This window comes from Gallinula chloropus, assembly GCF_964237585.1.
Source record: "Gallinula chloropus genome assembly, chromosome: Z".
Taxonomy (NCBI): domain Eukaryota; kingdom Metazoa; phylum Chordata; class Aves; order Gruiformes; family Rallidae; genus Gallinula; species Gallinula chloropus.
This window is the reverse complement of record NC_140089.1, coordinates 7,632,382-7,656,083: the sequence shown is the minus strand read 5'-3', so window position 1 is coordinate 7,656,083 and position 23,702 is coordinate 7,632,382. Positions and strand designations below refer to the sequence as shown.

The window sequence follows — 23,702 nt, the reverse complement described above, 5'->3', positions numbered from 1 at the left end:
GGGAAGAAGGGAGCAAAATCATGACTCAAGGGAAGTCTGCTAAGAAGGGCAGGGTGGAGGGAAGGTGCTTTAAGATTCTGGTCTCACTTCTCATTACCTGACTCTGGTGTCACTGGGTGTGCAGGGCAGTGTCAGAAATTAGAGGGTTTTCTTTCCTTTGTTCTGTGTTGAGTCTGTTTTGCCTGTGGTGCTGACTGCGGAATGATCTCTCCCTGTCCTTATCTTACTCCTAAGCCTCTTGATATAGATTTTCTCCCCTTTCCATCTGAAAAGGGGAGTGACAGAGCAACTTTGGTGGGCATCTGGCCTCCAGCCAGGGTCAAACCACCACAATGATTCAGATATGCAGATACATGTGAGAATACAATGGTAATAACTAATAATCACTTGATTTCTAAGTGTAATTTGGATCTGTGGAACAAGTTTTCCCAATAAGAACCACAAGAATTATGTACCTTTCAGTGTGTTTTATTGCCAGCATAGCTCATTCTGATCATAGGCCTTTCCACAACAACAAATATTGCTGACGGACAACGCTCTCAAATGCCATCTATCTGAAGTCACAGAGTTGCCTGATGTAAACACATCTGTCAGGCAGTATTAAAATAATTTGCTAGATTATGGAAAGTTTGCAAAATAACAACATAAATGCTAACGGCAGGTATTACGGAGGTAATCTAATTTAGTTTTATTTAACCTTTAGAATATTGAGACATGTGAATCCCCATCTGCAAACTCCTAAGACAGTAACTGTTCAACCAACTGATACAGCGACCTTGTATTACACACAACAGCAGCAGCAGCAGCGCCTTCAGAATCTCTTTTTTCACACTACTGAAAAACGTTGGGGAATGATTTACTTGAGACCTAGATTTCCAAAATCAATATATATGATATTTTACACCCAGCAGTCCAGGTTCTCAAATCCCATGTCTGTACTTTCTTAGTAGCTGTAGTCAAACATCACTAAAATAATGGTCCCTGCCCTTATTCATATCTTATCCTAACAACAAAAATATTGATAGATTATTTGAAGAATTACAAGTTTAGAAAACGTTTCAGGCCAAACATTACAGTTTTAGTATGCAAGTACAGCTACCAGAAAATGACAGGAATTGTTCAGACAGTAAGAACTGAAAATACATTTGTAAACATATCTTAAGAGTCACAACATTCTTTATTCTTGTAAAAGTGGTCTTATTGCTATTGCTAGATTTATCATTTTTTAAGTTTCATTGAATAGGTCTACTAAACAAAAATCTGCATGGTGTAAAAAAAACAACTCCCCTGAAACTCACATATACAACAGACACCCTCTGAAAAGTTACATTAGGAGTGTCAGTACCGACTCGACGTTGGTAAGTGCACATTGCCTGGAGTTAGTTACTTTATGCTCACTAATACTGTACATGATGATCTGTTTGCAGGAAAGGGGGGCTGTCTGTCCACTAAGGGACGAGAAGAGGCTTGATGACACTTTTCTCCCCATCTTCTCCTGCCAGAAGTTCTTCCACGCTCTGCTGCTTGGTGGTAGGGTGTAGGGGCCGCTCTCCAGCTGCTACTGTATGAACAGAATGCTGAAGGCCATCACGACACAGCACACAGCCACGTAGGGGCTCTTCCGCTCACCTGAGGGGAGATAGAAAACCCGAATCAAGCAAAAATTCAGGCATGAAGTAACAGATCTAGGCTTCTCCTAGCCTAACATGGTAATTATCCCATTGCACATATGAATTAATATTCAGCATTATTAGCTGGGGAATTACTATTACAACTACAGTTCTGTAGTGAGGAAGAACACGCGCGGCAGCAGGAAAACTAAGATGTAGGATAGGATATACTGCAATGTAAAGACAGACTTGGAACTGTTTGCTCTAGGAAAAGGTCAGTGCAAAGAATTACTATCCTTTCTGAGATGCAGTTTCCAGGAAAACATTTTTAAAAAGCTTATGTGCGTATATATATATATATACACACATATATATATCTGCTATCTCTTAGTGCCAAAGAGTCAGGAGGCAGGTATCACAAAGCTGATCCAGACACCAAATCTTTTACTGGCTCCATTCCCAGCTCTGCCTAAGGGCAATCCCTGCTCAAAACCCCTTCTGTGTCAGCTGAGAAGGGGTGCACCTCGATGCTGTCCGGCTACGACAGCTGCTTTATGCATCTTCTATGCAGGGTATAACGCTGGGCCAGCTAACTGGCTGAGGAGCTCCCAGAAGCCCAGGTGTGGCCAGCTGGCTTTTTTTTTTTCCTTTACTGGAGAGATGTAACACTTGTTAGTGTGTGGAGAGGGCCTGGTCCACAGATTTTTCAGGTTAATGATAAAAATGGTCAGGCTGCACAGACACAGCTATTTCTCTTTCAGGTTCACATTACAGTTTTCCAGGGCAGATCGTGGATGGAAGTTAAATTTATTCAGTTAACAGACTTCTATTTAGTGGCAAAGGCAATGGAGAAAGATCTATTCTCATACATTAGAGAGGTCTCTTTTGAAAAAAAGTGAATCTCAGGTAGGGAACTGTAACACAACCAGGGGAATATTTACAATGTTAATAAGGCTCCTACCTACTTACATGGGCACTTCTTCCATTTAACCAGCCAGTAGTTTTTACCTGTCTACTTAAGCATTGCTCTTCATGAATCCACTGCCCTCTCTCTGGAGTACAAAGAGCCCCTACGATGGATGGTAGTTCCAGCCTACAAAGCCGTCTGGAAGTGTTACCACAGCAGTGACTCTTTAAAGTGAGAAGATTCCTGGTTTTAAGCATTCATAAGCATAAAGACAGAGTCAAAGCTCTTTAAACAAAGTTCAATTTCCTTTTGCTGTGCGAGGTCTTTTGTCTTATCATAAATCATCTTTTCCAAGGTGCAGTTTTCAGAGAAATGTTAAATCAAAAAAACCTGCCAAGGCCCTCAAATCTAGAATGAAGGTGTAATCCCCAGAAAAAAAAGATCTCTTTTACCAGCAGGACCATCAAATAGAGGAAGAATAAACTTTCCATAGCAAAAAAAGAAAAAAAAGCCAACTTGCAGTGACACCTCCCACGAGCAGGAGTGCCTGCCACACTGACATTACAAGATGTTGCCATGATCTGGCATATATTTAATTAAACTTCAAATAACTGAATGAATTAATGTCTGCAGTTTCACATCTGTTTAAAATCATTTTTTGAGGAAGTCCACCTCCTACAATTTAGAGTATTACAATTTTCATATGGGTTGTACTTTCCTGCTCTTAATTTTCTTAAAAGGGAAATCACCATGTGGCAGGATTAAACACTATTTTGCACGGCTTTGTAAACATGTAACTGCTGGGTGGTTATTAAAATCTTATGCACACGTGAAAAGGCTGTTTAAACATACTGGACAAGTTAAATGTAAAGGAAACCAGTAGGCATTTTTGTTTTTAAAAGTGTTATGGTTTCTACATGCCTTTTGTGATTAACACAAATAAAAATGACAGGAGTCATCCTCAAAGCCCATTTCCCATAGTGGGGATGTGGTATTGTTACGTCAGAAAAAGTACAGGAGGGATGTTCACATGCCACCTCACCCCTCCTCAGTCTAAAAAGAAAGTCAAAGCGGACCACTCCAGATATAAGTTGAAAATAAATCAGTGTTTTGCATGAAAGGAAGAGATTCAGTGTGGGGCACAGCAGTGTGTGCATTACTTTGGCTGCAGCAAATGCAAACATGTTAATGTCACTACACCATGGGAAAGCTCGGCTGTATCTCAATGAATAGCAGTTCTTAGCTTGAGAAGTTTGACAAGGACTTCATGAAACCTCTCATGTATTCTTTTAAATAGTTTATTAAGCTGTTTGCTAGGCACAGTCAATAGAAGAAATGTGTTTGCATTTAATTAACAAAAAAGATGATGGAAAGATAAGATGTTCTCTTCAGTCCTGAGCAACCCTTAACGCAGCTGAATTTTCACGTTTGTTTTTGCTGCTATTTGCTCAGAAATCATTTCTGACAGCTGCCACCTTGCCAGTGTCTTTCAATTACAATACTAAAATTGGGTCTGCTATGCCTATTATCTAAAGAGGACAATATCTGCAATCATTTTAACAACAGGTCTTTAAAAAAACCCAGGGTTTTGCATCAATGCTTTCTGACATACTGAAAAACGTGTGTCACATCCTCTTCAATGCAGGAGAATGCAGAGAAGGGAACCACACATTTTTCCTTTAGGTTCAATGACAAGTAGGAAGATCTAGAATTACAAGTTCAATGTTTCTGCTCTGTGTAACAACGCAATTTAAAGAAGGCTGTTTTGAGGATGAATATTTAATTTTTTAAAAATTTTAGATATACCTTAATGGTAAAGCTGAATTCCTGTTGCATATTCCCATTTCCCTCTCAAAAATAAATTTAGAATAAGGAATAAATAAATCACACAGAGCTGATCACTGATGCCACCTGACACCAACAACTATGTATAACTTGCAGCTGCACAGAAGCGAAGTCAAAGAGAGAAAGAAAGACATCTGTGATCAAACAGAACCTTAGTGCACAGCAAATTCCATGTTGTTTTATCACTATACAGCAAATACCTGCCTTTTGTCTGTAGTCCATTAGAATTTCAAACAGACAGCAATTTATATGGAATCACTGATTTTTCATGTTAATAAGTAAATCCTTGATTATTTCATGTAGTAAAAAGGGCAAAAGATTTCTGCAAATGTAACACCACATGTATGAATTAGCATTAGAAAACGCAGACTTCCATGATGCTAAGACAGTCAATACCTCATTCTCTACCTCCTTTACCACATTTCATGGACGTTAAACCTAATTTGAGTGAGTATGGACTTCACTGTTGCATAGGAACATCCTAATTAATACTGCATGCTCTAGAAAAAACACTGGTCTTAAAGATTAAAAGAAAAAAAATTACCAATCCTGGCGCATTTCCAGAATATCCCCAATAGTCTGTGAAGACAAAATAAATTAATTAGGCTCTTTGTTTAATAAAGTAATTTAAGTCAACTGATGTACATTCTGCTATGTAAAAACTATCCAAATACAGTGTAGTTTGTCAGCTTCATACTATTCTCAGCATCAGAAAACCACCAGATGCAAGAAATATAAGAAAAGCATTTACTCAGCCTGTGTACTCAACCAAATGTTCTCAAGAGACTTCTAAATTCTGCACTAAAGTACCCCAGACAGAAAACTAGGTAAAGAAAAAAAAACCCAACCCAACAAGAAAACAGAACAAGACAAATACTGGAGTAGGAAATAAAATACCACCAGGCTTCCATGTTATTGTATATGGGACACTTCTTATGTTGAGATTTTGAACCAAGCTTCCCTGCAGGTATAAGGGATGATAAACCACAGTACTTTAAATTTAATGCTTTGTAGTTTCTCTTTTGTATTCCCCCTAGATAGATTTTGTAGATACAACTGCCTTTTTTATCAGAGCACACTCATAGGTATAAATATGATACATAACACTTGCACTGTAATAAATATCAAAACAATTCTCCAGGTTTATTTTTATATTTTTACCAAGATTAACTTGTCACTCTAATGCTGCTTGCTGAGGATGTTAATTCTCACAAGTGAAACAACAAAGGAGAAAACCAGGATTCAGCTATTTACAATTGTGCAAAGGGATGCTCAAGCATGTACACCACAAATCATTAATTTCTCTGTGTAATTAAAATAATCTCATACTGACTGCTTCACAGGAAAAAGGGCAGGGACTGCTTTAGAACTGGAGGAGGAAGAGAGGAAGAACAGTGAAGCATTCTGAAGCCAGCTTTCAGTCTTTCAAATGTTGGTCAAAACAGTTGAAAGCTAGTCTACAGGAAGGTTTTCTTCATAGTATGACTGGTTGCAAAGCAGTAAAAACATCTGGATTCAATTACATTGTCTATTTATAGATTTATGGACTAAAAAAGCCCTAATTATATTTCCTCCTTCTCCTGACATGTTTATCAGCAGTAACTCCGTCCTACATTATTTGTAGGGCTCTATCTACTACCTGCTGTGATGGCACTTCTCCAAGTGCTTTCCCAGAGTACTCTGAAGCCAGAATGGTTTGATTATCTGTCTTTCCCCTTTCTAGGGCTCTGGTAATTGTCTATCTTTTTTTTTCCTGCTTAAATGCAGACAGGTAGTTTTGGGCCACTTGCTCCTGCATACTTCAGCAGTCCTGCACTTGAAAAAAAAAGACTAATTTCTGTGCTACTTCACAGTTTCAGATCAGAGTTTACTTTGGTGTTTCCCTCTCACATCATTTAGCAGCCTCTCCTTTACTTCTGAAACAAAGGTCTGGTGTCAGGCAGGTGAGAACCAAGCGTTCCAAAAAGCAGCAAATGACTGAGGTTTTCAAAGTCAAAGTGAAATGGTTGTTGCCTGATTCACCTCTTGCTGACCAATTTATTGTGAACAGCATTCCAGCATTTTCATTTTTAGAATACAGGCTTTTTAATTTGTGCTTTAGATCATTTTACCTTAAGCTAAAAAGTATTTCTGTATAGTCAAAGCTCATTTTTTTCTGCTTTTATACAGCTCCACAGGCAGAAGTAATAATCCCTGCATGCAGACCATCACACTTTCCCAGGCAAAGAGGTCACAGGGGAAAATAACCCGAAGACATCTATCTGCTTTTTGAAGATGCATGCAGGTAAATAGGCATTCGTGGGCAAATCTTACAGAGTAAAATAGACAGCTTCATAGTGCTGTGTGGATGACACTTAAGTCTCTCAAATCTCTTGTTACTCTGTAAAATTAAGGTTTACAGATTTCACACTGTAAAGCCAACATAAGAACTTCCACAGCCCAGCACTTCATGCTGCTGTCTCCGAAAGACTTTCCCAGGAACTCAAAGAAATAAAACATTACTGTCCTTTTCATATGTATATCTGAAGAATCCTACCTGGAAAAGAGAACATTAACTACTTCAAGCAGTCTATAAATCTGCTGAATTTGCCTCACAATCTCAGCAAGGGTATTTCTTTGCTTTCTCAGGGCTTTTCAACCATATGAAACAATGCAAAGTTATAACTGAGGTTTTGTACCTAGAGGTGCTCTTAGCCCCTTTTTGGTAAAAACATAACTCTTCCTTTCTGACGTGGGAAGAAAGACAGTTGGAATATGGGCTTTATCTGCTACCCTTACTGCAGGTTAATGATTTATGAACTTAAAACCATCACTGACATGGGGACTGCCAAGCCTTCCAGCAGATAACAACAGTACCCATTCAAGAGGCTTCTACTACTAGAACCGCACAGTACATCTTTGCATCCATGTAGTCTGCTGCTGAGAAAAAGCAAAATGAAATCTGGATCTTCTGAACAGTCACAATCACAGCCTCTGGATGAACTGGGGAACTCACACTAGAAGAAAAGCCTGTGCAGGCCTTCTGCTCTCCTGAATTTTTCCATTACTGTTCACCTCAGGACCATAATATGCAACTCTTCAAGTCAAAACCTGTTTCACTATTACAGAAGTGATGCTGCCTTGAATGAATGTGCTCCAAAAGAATTCCTCCTGAAGCAACTACTCAATGTAATTGCACTGTTCCTTATTCTCCCCTTCATGTTCATCTTCATCCTTGTTTTGATGCAGGTGAAATGTGTTAGTCTGGCTTGCATAACTGCTCTTTTCTGGCAGCCACAAGTCACGTGTGCATGAGCTGCTGCATATTCCTGGCTTTCAGTGTTCATTTAAAAGCACTAATCACAGAAGTGGTGTTGGTTATGTAGACAATAAAAACCGCAAAGAAACGGAGCCCAGTTAGACAAGAAAGGGTTAATGGGGCTTTATATTTTGGCTGCTAGGCTGGGAAAGCTACAAAATGCAGCTGCCATGTGCTTACCAGGACAATCTCACTGCCATTGCAGGAGGGGGTGAGAGAGATACCCCACTGCAATACTTATGGCAAGTCGGAGGAAATCTCCGCTGTGTATAACCTCACACATCTTTCTGGTTAGCAGGGAGGAGAGAATTATGCTGTGGTATGCCTTCTCCTCTAGTTAGCATGAAACAGTAAATCTCCAGTTGCTTTCCCAACTTTAAACGCTATTGCTCAGGACAAAGCACATGGAAACACTCAAGGACACGTCAGGGAAAATGAAGGTTTGAAATTCAGTTTGGCTTGGTAGGAAAAGACACATTTTGGCAGAAGTCAACGGGATGAAATACAGTGTTATGAGGATAGGTGACATCACTTTGCAACACAGTCTCTCAACCAACAGAAATATGTTTCTTTACTTACTATCAACAGATTTAAAACTTCACCAAAGTTACCACTCAGTCAGAAATACAGTGAATAACTATCAACATTTCTCCTCTCTGTCACTTTAATATTTTATTGCTACTTTTTTATGCTATTAATTTGGAGCAGGAATAATGAGGTAAGATCATCTCTGTGGTAAAATGAAATATCACTAGAATTTGTTTTATCCAGTATGTCTAGACATTTCCATTTGAGCATGGAATATGTTAGTGAAGAGGGACAGGGGTTTAACAGCATATGAGCTCCATGTAAACATCCACCACTCAGGAAACAAATTTCAATGCTTCCAGGCTAACGTTTTATTCTCTGGTACAAAGTACTCCCCATACTTATATGTAAAACAAAAATAAAATAGTATGTCCAACATCTATATAAATACAAACCTCCAGATCAAACGCCCAACTCCTCCACTGTGTCAGCACCCTTTGAAAACATTTTATGAAGAGAGTTCTATTGTACTCCAGACAGATTTGCCTCAAGAATAAACAGAGTAGCTCCAGATTAAAGGAAATACTCCTTGCCAAGAACAGCACTAAAGTTTTAATCAGTAAAATAAATATTCTTACTTCTTACTGTGTATACCTCATTGACTATTGTGCTATCTTCCACTAGCAGACACCCAATTCCCCCTTCCCCTCCCCCCAGTCCTTCATGAAGTCATCCTTTCTTTCCATCTTTCATTAAAAGAAATCTCTCATGTCAGTGGCAACCTCATGGCCCCATAGGAGAGGATACAAGCATTGGATGGTGCTTTGGGCAACCTGGTCTAGTAGAGGGTGTCCATGCCCATGGCAGGGGGTTGGAACTAGATGGGTTCTGAGGTCCCTGCCAACCCAAATCAGTCTGGGATTCTGTGATTTTCATGTTATAACTCAAAATTGGAAAAAAACCCAAACCAAACCAAAACAAAAAGCTAGCTACTCTGGGTATCCTACATTGCTAGAGGAAAGCTTGTGTGATAAAATGGAGCTTCCAGGGGTTAATTACAACACAGGATTTCAGAAGACACACACTCAAGATTCTTGGTGGTAGAAATCTACTTAAAACTTCACACTTTTTCTCACAATTAAATGCAGAACTGACAGAAGATACTCAGGGAAAAAAAGAACATGTTTTTTAACAGCAAATGATCTAATGGAAAAGGTGGACAAGTCAAACACACAGAGCCCAAAAGCCTTTTTCTTCCAGCTCTAACATTACCAGCTAGAATTACCTCCAACTTCTATAAATATTATCCCTTTTGTATTAACCCTAGGTGACACAGTATTACTGAAATACTACAGGTGGCCTCAGTGGTTTCTAAAGCAAAATTGCCAAATCGTTACTTTAAAACCACAGCACTTAAATCACAGTTCTGCATACTTCTGATTGTCCCCAACATCCAGTCACATTCCCTGCAGCACAAAGAAACCTAGCCAAAAGGTATTGGGTATTAGCAGCAAAAGTGAAGCACAGATGTGGGTCCGTCCCTCTTTCCCACCACCCCAAAATTTGTGCTGCCAAGCAGGGTTGAAAACTGTTTTGCAGCAGTGCATTCCAGGAGAGCAGGGAATACAGGGGAGAAAAACACTGGTCACCTAGGAACACGTCCTTTAGGAATAAAAGCGAGAGATGATGTTACAGACCAAAGGACACAGACACAAACCAGTTACTATTTTAGAGGTTTTCAAAAGGTTTTCTACAAATTCCTTGAAGAAGACAAAAAAATTATTTAAAGAGTCTAGATATAAGGATAGTATGAGTTTTAGAAATGGTTTGAATTTTTTTTTGCAGACTATCCCAAAAACACAGCTTCTGTTCTTAATGCTTCTATCCAGCCCTGAGAATAAACCCCAAATTATTATAGCAATAGCTGCATGTAGAAAAATGTTTTCTGTCTGTCATTCATGCCTGTATCTTTAATAAGCATCTAATGAGAAGATTGCAAGCCTAGAAAATAATTAATAAAGCAATTATTAGTGGGCTTTGTTAGTTAATAAATTCTTGCTATAAAATTGCTTGCAAAGACCTCACTGCCCTCTATTGTAAGGTATAAAATGATTTTTATCTTTAAAGAAGAAAATTTTAAAAATAGGATTTGTATTGCCACCCTTTGTGGGAAGATACTAAGAGCAACACGTTGCAGTTAAAACCAAACAGCATGTGTATTTTACAAATTAGAGTACATACCCAGTTTTATTTTTGTCCAGTAAGCTCGGAGCCAAGGATCTGATATAGGCACAGGTACATATGAGCAGCAAGATCACTGTCAGTAGACTCTGAAAGTTGAAGATGGCAGACTACGGGAGAAAATCAGGGAAGAAAAATTACAGCTGTGCAGTACAAAACTTCCCTCACTCCAAAAACTGAAGAAAACAGACGATTGCCTGGACAATACCAGTCAAAATAACAAAAACAAAACCTACAGTGTGGTCAGAAACTCGTTTATCAGCCTGTTACACACAGTGGTAGAAGAATTTTTCCTTCTCAATCCACCCCAAGAAAGGTAAAGAAACAGCAGGGAAAATGGTAACCTCACAGTTTTACTTCCAGGCACCTGTTCCAAAGCCAGTTTGTGGAAACCCATTAGGAGCAGGCTAGGAGTTACAGAAAACAGATGTTCCTTCTCGGCCAAGACTAAGTGCAACTGCAGTTTGCACCATCAGAATATTGTGGTGGTAAAGGTGGAAGTGAAGAGTATTTGACAAGTAAAGCAGTGGCAGCCAAGACAGAGAATAACGATAAATATGTAGGAGCCGTTACAAAGACTACACACAAAACTCAACAGACTTGTAGAAATACATACACATAAGCCCACTTGAACTATTAATTTTATTTTCAAGTCACCTTTGGATTTCAAATTGAAGATACCTTTGCTGTAAATACATTCTTAGAAGTCATAATTATGTGGAAAATGGTGAAAAAAATGGAGGAATTGGCGAAGCTCTACATTTTCACAGCAAAATAGTCACCTACTGGCAGTAAGAAGAAACAAGTCCTGAAAAACCACTACAGTTTCTGGCTATTTGTTAAAATTTTAAAATATCAGTAATATGCAGTAAATGCATCTCACAAACCTTTTTTTTTTAAGCTTAAGCCTGAGTCTTCTGTGGTCAACATCTTCTTTAATCACGAACTGATAAGCAAGTACCATTGCTGTCTTTTCCAGAAGTATAAACGTTATGGGGGTAGTGAAAGTACTCACATTAGGACTGCTGTAACTCCATAACCAAGTACAAAATCTGGAAGAAAGATGGCTTGATGCTGATTTCCAGCAAATGCCACATCACCATTCTGATAAATAACATACTAGCAACACTTTTCCCCCCCCACAAGGGGTTCACTGGAATTTTTAGCAGCAGCATTTGCCTACCAGTCCTAGTGATGTGTAACTTCCAACCATTTGTCCCAAATCTGAGACTCAGGTTCTTCTTACAAATTGAAAATAGCACAGCTGCATGAAGCATGCAACTACAGTTTTGTTGTTTTGGTTTGTTTTTTTTTTTAACTCAGGATGTTTCGATAGTATGCAAAACCATTGCTTGCTTCAAACAGCCTTCTTTTCTTTTTGCTCAGTTCCTCACTTGCAAAACCTATTTAGACTGAACTCCAAACAAATGGCTAAGCAAATACAGTAAATTCACTCTTCATTCTAGATTCATCACAAATTCTGGTGAATTTGTGTCTAAACATCTCAGGCTTTTTTCATACTGCTCAACCCAGATGACTTAGTAATAGTATTTCATTTTATGTAAATACTTTGCACTTATCAAGGGTACTACACTGAACTTTCTTCTCCAAGCAGAACTTGGTGGGATTTAACAGTACATCAGAGCTCCCATTTCCATAGCCTGAGGCACATCTCTGTTGATCTATTTGCATCTTCTTCCGGTGTCACAAAACTTTAGTACTTTGAAATTCTGATAATCAAATTCATTTTAATAGTTGAAGAGAATTACAAAAGAAAATCTAAGTATTTTGTGCAGTATTGCACTAGCAGCAAATTAAGAGAGAAAACTAAGAAGCTCTAGTAAAAGCAAAGCCATTGGAACATCCACAACCATTCTGATACTGAAATCTTAAAACCAAACAAACGTAGAAGTCTCCATGAATCCTAGGAAGCAATACCAAAACATGTATACCAAATACCAAAACTAGCAATACCAAAAAAAAAACCAAACTAGCAAACTAGCAATACCAAAACTTCCAGCCTGATTCCATCTGTTACACAGGGCTAAATACACAAACTACTTTAAATGTCCAAGTTAACAGCGTCCCTGTGGGTGGGGAGCTACCTGTTAAGAAGGAACAGCACAGAGAGGCTCAATGGGCAAGTGGGAGATTTCATCATTGTCAAAGGCATTCCTCAAAGGCAGCATTTGCTGTTGGGAGTGGGTGCGCTGCTCTCCACTTCTGCCTAAAGCAGAAGCCCTCTCACATCAGCCATCCTTCTGCAGGATCAGAATTCCCAATCCTGTTTTATCCTTCCTCATGCCCTTTCTATGACAATACCCTGAGAGACAAAAAAAAGGCAGGGTGAAAAAGCGATTATTAGGATGAAGAGTGAAGGTAGGGAGTGGAGAAATGTAAGGAGTAAATGGCAACGAGATGCAGCAGCTGACATGCAGGAAGGTTTCTACAGGGAGTGAGAACATGGAGAGGGGATATTACACAAGTGCAGTGGTGATCCAACACACAAAGCCAGCCCTCAGGTACTCAAGGTGAGGCTTCCTGCTTTTCTCCTGAGCAAGAATCCCTTGGTTTGTTCAGCCTGGAGGAGGCTGAGAGGAGACCAGATTGCAGCTTCCTGACCAAGGGGGAGTGAAGGGGCAGGTGTCAATCTCCTCTCTTTGGTGACCAGTGACAGAACCCAAGGGAATGGCATGAAGCCGCGACAGGGGAGGTTTAGGTTGGATGTCAGGAAGAGGTTCTGTACTGAGAGGGTGGTCAGGCAATGGAACAGGCTCCCCAGGGAAGGGGTCACAAGCACAGAGCTTGTCTGAGTTCAAGAAGTGTCTGAATGAGGCACTCAGTCCCATGCTCTGACTTGGCTGTCCCTGTGTGGAGCCAGGAGTTGGACTCCATGTTCCTTTTGGGTCCCTTCCAACTCAGGAGGTTCTAGGATTCTAAGAGCATTTGCTACATCATGTTTTAGTATTTTAGTTTAGCTAGCTGAGTATTGGTTTCTGTTCTACTGTGTTGTATATAATGGACTGATTATTCACACAGGACAAAACACTGCCCATCATTATTAGTAAACTCTTGCCTTTGTACTAGGCACAAATTTTGCCAAGTTCCAAAACCAGCAAACTCTAAACTGCCCCTCAGAGACAGCTCTTAGGACCTATGAGAGGCCATGCCTTCTGGCTCCTGTAGGTCTAGGAACATGACAGGGCCGGATCCAGGAGTGTCTGCCTCTCAGGAAAGCCAGATACTCGCTATCAACTGATTCATTTGATCATTCCTCTGGGAGAGACAGCTGCTCTCAACATCTCACACCACAGTGCCTGCCCAAGCTCTGTTCCCATGAATTCCTGCAAGCTTTCTCCTGCAGCTGCTTCCCAAGAAGGCTGGAGGTATCGGCTACTTCAACATACAAAAATGGCAGAAGGGCACACTTGCTTCCTCTTAAGCAGGGACTGTAAATGTATACTCATGAAATGTGGTGTTAGTCAATCAATAGGAGCAGTATATAATTGTTCTTTGTTGGCCTCTTTATGTGTTTCTCCAGAGAGGCAGCGAGGACATCACTGTAGTTACAGACACCATTCCACTGAAAATTTCCAAACTTCACATATTTTCAACACACTCACTTTAAAAGGACAGTCATGCATTTTAAAATTTGTTTACAATTTTAAACTGGAAATGAAAATTTACTTCTGAAGTGGACGGCTTCACATTTCACATCTGAAGTAATTCTTATAGTCCAGCTGAATTTACAGAAAAGGGTGACTTATATCCAGCTGCCTGAACTGATGTAATTAAAAGCTGCTGTAAGAGTCATGCATTACTCGGAATCCTTTTAAAATAATACTGCATTCACATACCAAGCTCTTTGGAAAATGTCGTAATCTAGGTGGGTTGCAGTTCATTTGGTTAAACTGGGTTCCTCTGATCCAAAAGTAATTAACTGCAATTTTTCAAACATGTTGACTGGCTCAATGTAGATCCTGTGAGCCTTGTTCCCATTATAAAGAAATTTTGGAGAAACCCATCCTATCTTTCAGAACATGTCCACATGTGGGTGAAAAGACTAACTTCCCCAGATTCAGACTGCAAACGCAGAGGAGAATCACCACTGGTATCTTATTCTGGTTTTAGATGGTACAAGCTCTGGCTTTAATTATATATGCTGAAATTTTCTACATCTCTATTTGGCACATTTCTGACACGGTGCAAACGTGTTAGTGGTTACACTCTATGTTACTTAGGTAATTACACCTTTCTCCCTCCTCGTTCTCCTGTGTGCTGTTTCCAGGTAGTTGAGAGCTATCACATCGCCTGCAGCACTAAGGAGGTATTGTACTCAGCAGAACTTGCAAGAGCAAGCTTTTTCATAAGTCTTCAGAAATTTAAGACCAGGCATTTTCACTTTGAGAGCTACTTGCCCAAAGGCTCTTCAAAATCCTTCCCCAAATTACACTTTTTAAAAAGGGCCTCAGCATTATTTCCCACATCATATCACATGTTAGTATATATAATTCCGTATAATACACCATAAAGAATATTCTTAGGTTCAGATTAGCAGCGGTGGCATCTATTAAAAATACTCATGTGAGTGTATGGTAGCTAGAAGACAAACTTTCTAGCTAGAGACATTTGAATGTCCGCCCACCTTAGTCCTCATCTGAACAGCACAGAGTCTACTGGGGCAAGACAGGGATTTGAGCGAGGGAAACAGTCTCCAGTTGTTCCTGGCATATACCATCAGCAAGTCTGCTACAACACATGAGCAGGAGTGGTGTGACAGCTCCTTTATTAGGGGTAAGAGAGGGAAGGAGGAGCCTGTGGATGGAGCAAAAAGAAAATCTATGGAGCAATGCATGTTGATTTGTTTAATGTATTTTACTAAGTGTTGACTTAGAGTGAAAAATTTCCTATGTGGCTGAGAAAGGGAACCCTGATGGGCTATAACATTTGCATGGCCCTGGTCAACTTGAATACCATGTTGTCACTCCCACAATTTAGTCAGCATTAAATCTGCTACACTTGGGGAGTATCAAAAAAAAAAACAGCAAAAGAAAAAAGGCAGCTCAGTTAGTTATCAACAACTGGTATACTTTATGAGAGTATTTAATCAGTGTGCTGAAAGGAAGGGCACACTCGGATGCTCAGTAGTTTTATTGATCACTGAGAGTGTGTATTCAGCCTCAGCAGACAGAGCCATAAGGGATGCACTGATTCTATACCTTTTCTACAGTGAAAATAACAGACACAGATTTCATATAGTAGCTACCTCTGTACTCCTTATTAGCCCCACCTCTCCTAAATGCTCTGATTCAGAGACAGCTTTGTTCTGTGTGTTTGCAGAGAGCACCAGAGTTATGAGCCACTTAATGATGCAACCCTATGGAAGCACCATAAATTACATCCTAAGTTTTGATGCAACTGTAATTGCCACAGAAAGACTCACTGAATTTCCCCTTGCCTCATATACTTTCATTTAAAATAAACCACCTGATATCACAGTTGTAGGGGGGAAAAAGCATGCAGAAGAACATACACCTCATACTGTTGCCCCCCAGCTTGGCAGAAAGCCTAAAACAAAGGTCTCCCGGTTTATCTCAACAGACCCAACACTGAAACCAAAGCTTAATCTTCCCTAGACTTTCGGTATTTACAAAATGATTACTCTATCTCTGGTTGCAGTGTGACCATGATTTCATCTACATGTGCTATAAAAAAGAAAGGCCATCGTAGTAGTGCCAGCAAATTATTAAACTTTGCCCCACAGTTACTACTACAATAATTTATGTGGGCAAACTCAAGAGAAATTGTTGGAATACTCTGAAGAAGTTATAACCACATTTGTGTAATGTGCTGCAGAATATAGAGCTGTTCTGAATAGTTTTATTGTCTTTTTTCCCCTCATCATTATTATAAAATTGATGGACGATTATGTTCTCTGGAACCAAAGAAACAGATGCTGACATCCGATCATATAGCTGCCTTTCTCATATTAAAAATGTGAGCCAGAGCTTACACTGTAGTTAAACTGTGGTTAAGCAAGAGCTGATAAAAATGCAAAGGGCTATACTAAAATAGTAACACAGACTTCAAACCCCAGAATAGAAAAGTGAAATCAATCTATATGAAACTTTAATGAAGAGGTCCTTAAAAAGCGGAAAGGGAAAATTCTTATTATCTAAGGTCTCCATGAGGTACTGCAATTCTCATTTCCCAAGCCTAAATCTGTTTTCAAATAATTTGTTTTCCCACTGCTGCAAATGTAATCTCATAAAAATGAACGGAAAATAAGCATTTGTAAATGCGGCAGACTAATTGAACTATAAAAAATACTAAACTTGCAAATAAGTTAAGTTTGAAATGATTATTAGCAAAAGTATACTGAAAAACTAAGCAAGAGGTGTACAGGTAATACTGATTTGTGATTAATCAGCATCCAAATGCTCCCTAGCTCCAAGGTAAATAGGTTTTTAAGTTTACTGCACATTCCCCTCAGGATTTAAGTTTCCAAAGAATTTAAGTACAATATTTAACACTTATTCACATTTCTGCCTAAAACATTAGAAGTTTTGTCTAAAATAGATATATTCATAAAATTTAGGTTAAGGCTTGATTAGTATAATAGAGAATTCTTCCCCTAGACATTTGTTGAATAAGTATGTTGTATAATTAAAGTGGCAAGTACAGCAGATAGGAACTAATGTGTATGCTTTTCAGTAAACTGAAGACTAAGACATCTGTTTAAAACATAACCAAACTCTTTAAACAATTAGACAATGCATTAACAGATGGAAACAGTTGTCCTCTCCCACAGAAGCTCTCCTGACTTTACAACAGTTAGTTTTTTACTGAAATTCAAATCCACAGACCAGCACTGAAATGACACTTGAGGTGTCATTTCAACATTTCAGTGCTGAAATCCCATGCTCAGTTGAATTCCTTCTTCTTTGCTCTGATACCTAAACAATAGTTTCAAAACGGAACTTTTGGTGCAAGCAACTAGCAAATGTGGCATTTCACAAAAAATAATAAAAAAAATCTTATAGTAAAAAACCAAAGCAAAAGCTACAATATTAAGCTTTTTTTATCAGAATTACTGTAACACATAAGTATATACGGCCACATATTCTCTCAATGTAAGACATAGCAGTAAAAGCTTAAGATCTCTTTTCCTCTACATCCTATTTTCAGATTTTATAGTTTGAAATTTTACAAAGATTTTTTCCCCCTATTCTCTTCTCCCATTAAGCTCACATAGTAAATGCTACAATCACTTTTCAGGATGCTGTGTGTTCTGCAGATTAGCAGGGAACTACGAACAGAGTAGGTGATACTCAGTCACTGCCACAGAGGTCTCTGAAAGGAAATACATCTTGATTTGTAGCTCTTCTGCCTCAAAAATCTGTGATTAGAGATTTCTAGAGCGTAGTTGAACAGAAGGAGAAAAATTATCCATGTAAGAAAAAGACATCTACAATGAGTAAGTTCTGGTTTCTCTTGCTGTTCATCGAAGTATGGCCAATTATAAACTTGTACCATTCGTCTGTTTTTGATAACTGAGCAGCACAGTTTCTGTCAAATCAGCTAACTCTCCTTTCTGAAGCCACACACCACACTGCTTGGTTTGTTTACATCAAATTTACTATATCATCTTAGGAAACATTAAAAACTGTATGTGTGTGAATGGTAGAGCTAAGAGTCATTCTGACATGCCAGCACATTTCGAATCAGATGACGTCCTTACTCTAACAAAAACAGCATGCAAGGAAAGCATGAGTTTGTAACAGAAGGTGCTACAGGAATTTCAAGACAGACGTGGAAGGAAGTCAAAGTTCTCAGAAGGAAGAAATATTTTTGATTTGTTGTATTGAATGTTTTGACATTTGTGATACAACTAATTTTCTATCTGCTGGTGTCTGATAAATTTAAGAAAATAATGCTACATTTTATGCTACTTTATGATAACTTCCTTTTTTGTTCAGCTTTTTGGATCATGAGTGGAAAATCTACAATGTATGATCAGCTCATTAATTTCAAATAGTCTGCAGAAAAATGTGATTCCTGCTTCTGCTATTACTGAATAAAATTAAGATGTTTAGTACCAAACAGACTGCCAAAGGTGTTTAGTAAGGACTGCTCAGCACTCAACAAAGAAATGGTTTCTTACAACTGATGTCATTCCTGGACTGTGCAGGTATGTGGTGAAGTTTGTAATCCTACCCTTCCCAAATCAGACCAAGAGATGCATCTTACAATGGCAGAGACAATCATCTCCTCTGTCCTAAAATCACAGAAGCAAATGACTGAAATGTATTTTCACATCTTCTTGTAAACTGACACAGAAATATCTATATGGAACAAGAGATAACCCACAACATACCTACTCCACTGCAACATTACATGTGCAGGTCAGGTGGTATGAGATCTACTAAGCACCAGTACTAGTGTAGAAAACACCATGCTTCACTGTCCCTACCTAGCCACTGTGTCTCCTGTTTCTCCTTTCCTTTCTCCTTTGTAATTTTCTGACAAGCTTGTTATTCTGTCAGGAGGACAGGTACACAGAGAGTCAATCCCTCCTGCCTCCTCCTCAATCCACAGTATTTCTTCCTACTGCCAGGAGAATGTCAGAGCTGACATGGGGGTCAACAAGCATCCAGTGCTGGGACAGCTGTTGCACCATTGATGGCAAAGGAGATTCTAGCATCTTATTGCATTGTAACTTTGGTATAAGACTGAAAACCTCAAATTCCTGACAAAATCAGATTAGCTGGGTAACAAAGGTTTTATCACAGGAAAAATTGGTTACTTTTGCTCTAACTCCCTGAAGTTCTATTTGCTTCTTATGGAAAAAATTCAATGCCTGATGACATGATACCACTGACATGCAGAAAATTGACTATCGTTAATCCAAAATAAATTCACAATACAAACCCATGGATATTTCTATGCATTAATGACACTGTAAGACTGTAGGATGATATAGGAGGTATTTTTAATCCTATCTACCTTTAGGCCATGATAAAAACAGTTATTAGCAAATCTGAATCAGGATTGATTCCTCCTTGTAACTCTGGATAAGACAAACATACAACTTTATACTTGAAGACTCCTGAAAACTCTTTTGCAGATCAGCTTCTCAAATTCTGGTATGTTTATACCAGAGAGATTGGTTTGGATCAATACTTACTAATGAGTATTTTTTACAATTGGTTATATGAACAATTCCCCTTCCTTCTATAAACAGCATTCCAAGACAGAAACAAAGATTGTGACAGAAACGTTTGTCCTCATGGGAAGTTCCCAAATCAAGTTTTTCAGCAGTAACGTGGGGCTCAAGGACAGTCCAAAACCAGAGGGTGGAGGGAAAGAAGCCATCTTCATGAAGTTTCCTGCAATGCATTAATTACTTCAGCACCAAACTGAATTACAGACACAAACCCTATGCACTACAGTGCCTTTTATGCATATACTCACATTTGGCTGCAATTGAAAATTTTTGCTACAAAGGAAAACGATCCTCTTCCCTTCAGCAGGTGAGAGGATCATTATTAATATTAATGTCACTTCAGGCTTCTTGTCTCTACACACCACATAGTGTGTGGCAATTTTTCCAGCGCAGCTAGGAAAAGCTTTGTGAGTTTTCAGAGAGAAAATCTCAGAAGTTGACAGGGTAACTGGACACAACGATTTGTGAAAGTCAATAAACAACACATATTCTGCTTCCGAATAAATGTGTCATCACACTGCATCACTTCTGTGGCCAGTACCTTTCTTTCTAATGCACTGAGCAGTTTCTACCTGCTTTCTAAGTCAGTTTAAGTTAAAATAGTATTTCTACTATTCTACCTGCTGGCAGTGAACAGGAAAAAAATAAACACAAGTTGTCCTTTCACATAAAGGGAAGGACAGGCAGAAGCCAGTTTATACATGTTCTGTTTGGCAGCAGATGGCTATTCACCAAGCACAAGTTTTGACTTGCTTAGTAAGGATGTGGCATGGAAGTCTAGGAGACAACAGGATACAAAGTCCCAAAGGATAAAGTCCTTTGGAAATTATGCTTCAAAAATTACAGTACTCACAGGGTACCTCTCTTTTGCCACAGTTGCAGCTCATTTTACTTGGAAAAAGAACAAAATGAGGGTGTAGCACCACTCTGTTCCATTTGTCCATATACTGTAGCTGCTTCCTACTCCACAGTCAATCTGAGCTCGAAAGAAACTGTCATTAACTGTCATTAACTCTCAAGAGCCACGACACCAGAGGTAGCATCAAAGAAAATCCTAAATCACGGATATGCCACGAGTGTTATTGTTTTCCCTGAAGAGATTCAAACACCACAGGACTGAGGAATCCTGCTTTCCCTTCCTTTTATCAGAAAAAAAATCACAAGAAAAATTTCATTGAAAGATTCTTACTGCTTACAGTAGTAAGCAGTACTGTTCCTTGAAGCTCACAGAGCAACCTCTTAACAAGCAACACAGACAGAAAAATCTCAGAAGATCCCACACTAGTGCCATAATCTTTCTGCTTGACATAAAAATTAGTGCTATATTTAAGTGCTAAACTAAGAAACATGACCAATCATCAAGATTCTGAATTCTTTTCTACCATCTCCAACTCTTAAGTACCACGAAGAACAGCAGTGATGTACTTCAACAGCATCAATCTTTTCAAGGCACTGACTGGAGGTGAAAAATTCAGTCTTCTTTTCTCTATGTATATTTTAGATCTTCTGAGATAACTTATAATGAAAACCCTTTGTTCAGTGCTTGAAGCCATAGATTAGAACAGGTTCATCTAAAAGATCTGCCAAGGAATGCTTGGGTGAGCAACTTCCAGCAATTTCCTGCTGGTGACAAGATCTGGAGCCTAGGAATTTTTTTTTTTTTTAAACCATAAAAAAGTTCAAGAGATATTAATCTGTTAATAAATATGTTGGGAAGTATAGAGAGATTCAGCAGAAGTTGTACAGCACACACCACTGGTGATGGATAACCTGTCACCATTGGGTCTAGATGAGGCTTTGTGCAACCTGATCAGTGGAAGATGTCCCTGGTCATGGGAGGGGGCTGGGTTCCAACTCAAACCCTTCTATCTTTCTAAGACAATGCCTGCTTTGAAGTAACTGTGTTGAATACCTACCTTAAAGTAATTGTGTTGAATTAAATTGTGTACAAAACTTTATTTGTACAGGGAAACCTTTTCCTCTCTCACCCCTTCCTTTGTTTTTCTTCAAGTTTCAAAACCACACATCTGCATTAACCATTAAGAGATCTCTGCCTCGGCTGAGAGAGATTAGCACACAGCACAGCTTTAACCCCAGCACAGACATAAATCCTTCCCCTATACCCTAAGCATGCCGAAAGAAAGGCAGGTAGAAACGACGGAAGACAGACACGGCATCACCAGCAATGCTCTAGGTCAGCTCCATGCACACACCGCCCGAGCTTTCCACTAGCAGTCACACTGAGGCCTCTGACCCTGCTCCTGGAAACCAGGAGCAGCAGCCAACGTCACGGCTCGGCCTGCTGCTCGAGACGCGAGACGTCAAACACCGCGCCCGTTACAGCAGAGGAGACGGAAGCGCTGCCCCGCGGGCCGGGGCGCACCGCGGGCCTCAGCACCGGCTGCTGCCCTCAGGAAACGCGGGGCTGGGGCCCGAACTGGCGAAAACGTGTGACGCTGGGGGCGGGAAGGGGACCAGCGGGGCAGAAGCATGCCGGGTTTGCGCTACTGCTAGGCCAGCCGCCAAGCAAGGCTTTACTCGCTGCCCCTGGCCGGGGCCTGGGCCTCGGCCTCTGGCGGGCTGCAAAGGCCCGTCCCGGATGGGACGTGAGGAGCCGACGGGCGCCACCGGGCCCGAGAAGCGTCGCTCGGCCGGGACGCGACTGGCCGGGTGACGCGGAAGCCGGCGGTGCCGGCGAGAGGGGGCCGGGACGACCCCGGAGCGGAGCAGGCGCCCCCCGCCCGCCTCCCCTCGCTTACCATGGCGACCCACTCGCAGCCACATCACACTTCCGGCGGGCGGGCGCGGGGCGGAAGCACGCCCGCGGGACACCCCTTTCACTGGGGCGCGGGCGGGGACGCTGCCGGGATTGGCAGCTGCCGGCGTGAGGGGCCGCGATTGGCAGGGGCGGGCAAGGGGGAGGCGGGACGGAAAGGAAAACGCGGCGCTCATTGGCTGCCGCGCGTCCTCGGGGGAGCGCGGCCTTTTCGGCAGGTGGAAGCGCGGGCGGCGGCGCGGGAGGAGGAGGTAGGTCGGTCGCGGGGCTCCGCCCCCTCCGCCCTGTCGGTGCGGCCGGGGCGAGCGAGAGACAGAGAGAGGGGCCGTCAGCTGCTGCCGGCGCTGCGGCGAGTGGGCCTGTCCCGTTAGCTGACCCTCCTGGGAGCGGGCGGTGGGGCCTGGGCCCTCCCCCCCCCCCCCGGGGCACGTAACTTCCGCGGTGCCTCCGGGTGCCCCCAGCGCCAGGCCCCGGGCAGCGTGTCCGCTAGACCCCTCACCCGTTCCCTGGGCGGGGGGTGGGATTGGGGTTTGGTTCGTTGTCTTTACCTTTAATTCGCGTCGTGAGTTCCTGGCAGGTGACGGGAGGGCTGCGGCGTTCCCCGCCTCCCGCCCCGCCCCGCCCGCGGTTCGCTGCGGGGCCCGGAACGGGCCGGTTGTCCGAGGGGGGAAGCCGGGGGCGCTGCTGGGCACGGCGGCCCTTTGCCCCCAGGTCCCGGCGGGCCCTGAGCCCCTCACTAGCGAAACGTCGAGAACGTAAATAACGCCCTAAGGAGCCTGGCTGGTGACTGAGTCACTTCGCGCTGCGAGTCACGGCCCCGTTCTCCCCTAGGGAATTGTCCCGGCTTCCCTGCGGGAGGGAGCCGAGGGGAGAGGGTGAAGGGAGTTTGCTCCCCCTGCCCCAGTCTGGTCTCCCTGTGTTGTTACTTTCTTTGCTTCCTTCCCTTGTGGAAGCTTTCTTCGTATTTCCTCTTTAGAGTTGCACTTGTGAGTGAAGTTGAAGGTGCTCGGGGAGAGGTGGTGTATCTCCTGGTGCCCACAGTTTGCTTCCCCGCAGCCAGGGCCACCACACTGCTAGAAGAGATAAATGTTCTTCATGGCTGGCAGCTTACTCGTGTGTGTCAGAGAAGCCTCTGGCACCAGCCTCCCGGGTGACTCTTGCATCTGGCAGCTGTTTATGGCAGTGCCTGCTTTACCATAACATCATACAAACGGGATGTGGCCTTCATTTAGATTTGCCAAGAAAAACGTGTGGTGGTTGTTTTTTAAGCC

The 23,702-nt window shown here is 41.3% G+C and overlaps 1 protein-coding gene across 1 annotated transcript; it reads right to left on the bottom strand.

Annotated features, from left to right (window-relative positions):
* Positions 1-458: 458 nt before the first annotated feature.
* Positions 459-22,436, bottom strand: TMEM167A (transmembrane protein 167A). The gene is made up of 4 exons (XM_084278144.1): positions 22,415-22,436; positions 10,430-10,539; positions 4,907-4,941; positions 459-1,629 (listed from the first exon to the last, which is right to left on the bottom strand). Exons 1-4 carry the CDS (start codon positions 22,415-22,417, stop codon positions 1,559-1,561), a joined length of 219 nt encoding a protein of 72 aa, XP_084134270.1. The 5' UTR covers positions 22,418-22,436; the 3' UTR covers positions 459-1,558.
* Positions 22,437-23,702: the final 1,266 nt, after the last annotated feature.

Bases quoted from the DNA above. Each gene is read 5' to 3' on its own strand.
- TMEM167A (XM_084278144.1), bottom strand. The intron at 4,942-10,429 runs GTATGTACTCTA...TTGTCTTCACAG, and splicing joins CTGGACAAAAATAAAACTGG to ACTATTGGGGATATTCTGGA. The intron at 1,630-4,906 runs GTAATTTTTTTT...ATCTCCCCTCAG, and splicing joins CTGGAAATGCGCCAGGATTG to GTGAGCGGAAGAGCCCCTAC.